Source organism: Limulus polyphemus, unplaced genomic scaffold, assembly GCF_000517525.1.
Source record: "Limulus polyphemus unplaced genomic scaffold, Limulus_polyphemus-2.1.2 Scaffold11408, whole genome shotgun sequence".
Taxonomy (NCBI): Eukaryota; Metazoa; Arthropoda; class Merostomata; order Xiphosura; family Limulidae; genus Limulus; species Limulus polyphemus.
The window spans coordinates 4754-6774 of NW_013677018.1; the positions used below are offsets into that span (position 1 = coordinate 4754).

Here is a 2021-nt window from a genome sequence, read left to right on the forward strand (position 1 = left end):
CTTGGGATGTGTTATTAACAAATCAATGAAGTTAATTAATATTTACTGCTGCTACGAGCAGGCTGCCTACTTGGTAATCATTATAGCTAATTAAGTATATTTGTCTTACATTTCTAGTTTTTTTCAGCTGTTACCAATATTTTCGACCATAAAAGCTGATCTCACATAATTTGGGTAGCTTAGATGTAAATTAATCTTAAATCCATTGAGGATTAATTTATTGTATAAATTATTTCAGTAAGTTTTTCCAAACATTAACGAATGGTAAAAATTCTTCTTTTTAGGAAACTAAAGAAGATCCTCGATTGATACCTTTGAACCTGTTGATATGTTTAGTTGCTAGATACTTTGACCAAGGAGATCTTGCCGATAAAACGTAAACTTTTACCATTAGAATATAATAATGAGAGAAAAAAAGTATGAAATTATACACCATTGGCCAGGCATATATCTATAAAATGAATCACTGACCCGATGTATATGCAGAAAAATATTTCTATATGGAATAGACCTAACAAACTGAAATGTACATCAATCATGCTATGTTATGAAAAGCATTCACTACTTGTCGAAAAAGAAGAAAGTAGCACTTATACATTTTAATACTGAAACTAAATGCTTTACAGCTTCTTCAGAAGTGTTCAAATACAACACAAACTGTAACTGACAGTATACAGTTTCATACTGTTAGTTAGTGTGTTTTCGTGGAACACTTCCGAAGAAGCTGTAAAGCAAAACAGTGAGTGTCCAATTAAAGAAAACTAACAAATCTGGTGTTATAAGGTCGTTTATCATTGATATTAAAATGTCTTATGGGCAATACAGAAATTAAATTACGAATATTTATACCTTAAACTTTTCATATTAAACTCGTATTATTTTAAAACCTTAGTCAGTTAACTTAAACTGCTATGTTAAGAACGTTTAAGTTATTCCATAGACATTAACTATCCTTTATTGCATAAAGTTGAAAAAAAAACTTTAATTAGAAATTTTAAATTGCCACTAACATTGTGGGTTTTTTTTTATTATTTTCTTTTAAAGAAAGAGTGAAAGTAAATAAACTAAATTTTTAAATACCTGTTATTTTTATTATCAAATTGAATAATGTATCCATTAAGATTTGCTGGGAACTCAAAGGTAATAAACCTGTAATAAAAACTGTTTGGATCTTCTTTTTGAAGACTATTTTAAGACATTTTTCTTGAAAATAGTATCAACATTTAAAAATACTTATATGATATTCTTCAGAAAGCAGAAGTTTCTTGTTTTAATTAAAGTTATTAAACAAATTTTATTTAGTTAAGTGTTTTACTTCGTAAAACTTGTGTCCAATTTTTTTAATCATAAGATTATTTTTTTGTCAATTAAAAATTTGAAATTACGTTTTTGGTATTCTTATTAAGAATAATAAGAATACCAAAAAATAATGTGAAGTTTGCAAATAATATAAAAAAAAATCTTATGATTAAAAAACTTTGATATAAGTTGTTTATTGAGCATGACTAGAGACACATCTGAGTTTTAGGTAATTTTTATAACTTAACTAACATTGATACGTTAGATAATTCTCTAGTTTGTATTTCTTTCATCCTGTAATGTTTTCTTTGTTAGGGAAAACAACTTTGCTTGGGTCAGTGGTCAAATTACAGTATTCCAATAAGAGTAATGTTGTTTCTGGTACGTGATAAAGTTTTTACAAGTTGTAAGGAACAGGAATTATTAAAAAAATGAACAGTACTGTCTAGTTTCATTATTACATTCAACTTGGCAGAATAAAATCTTAATACGCCTTTTCGATATCTACGTGGGAGGGTTTTACAGAAATGGTCAAGTCTTTATATAGAAAACTTTCATATTTCAAAGATTCTTTGGCCAAGTGTCAAGGTTTTCCTTTATGTGTTTTCTCTGCTTACCTGGGCTTTTCAAAACATATTGTTTTAGTTGTTCCTAATATTAAAGTAACAGATTAGACGGAAGGCACCTACCACCAATAGTTGGGTTTGAGTGTCACTCTTATA

At 27.9% G+C, this 2021-nt stretch overlaps 1 protein-coding gene across 1 annotated transcript in view; it reads left to right on the forward strand.

The window, feature by feature from the left end:
- The window catches only part of LOC106476739 (gem-associated protein 2-like), a 4315-nt gene extending 2575 nt beyond the window's left edge, over window positions 1-1740 (forward strand). Inside the window, exon 3 of the mRNA XM_013937371.2 lies at window positions 285-1740. Within this exon, the coding sequence (XP_013792825.1) occupies window positions 285-380 (96 nt within the window). The 3' untranslated portion in view covers window positions 381-1740. The remainder of the gene's footprint in view (window positions 1-284) is intronic.
- The last annotated feature ends 281 nt before the right edge of the window (window positions 1741-2021 follow it).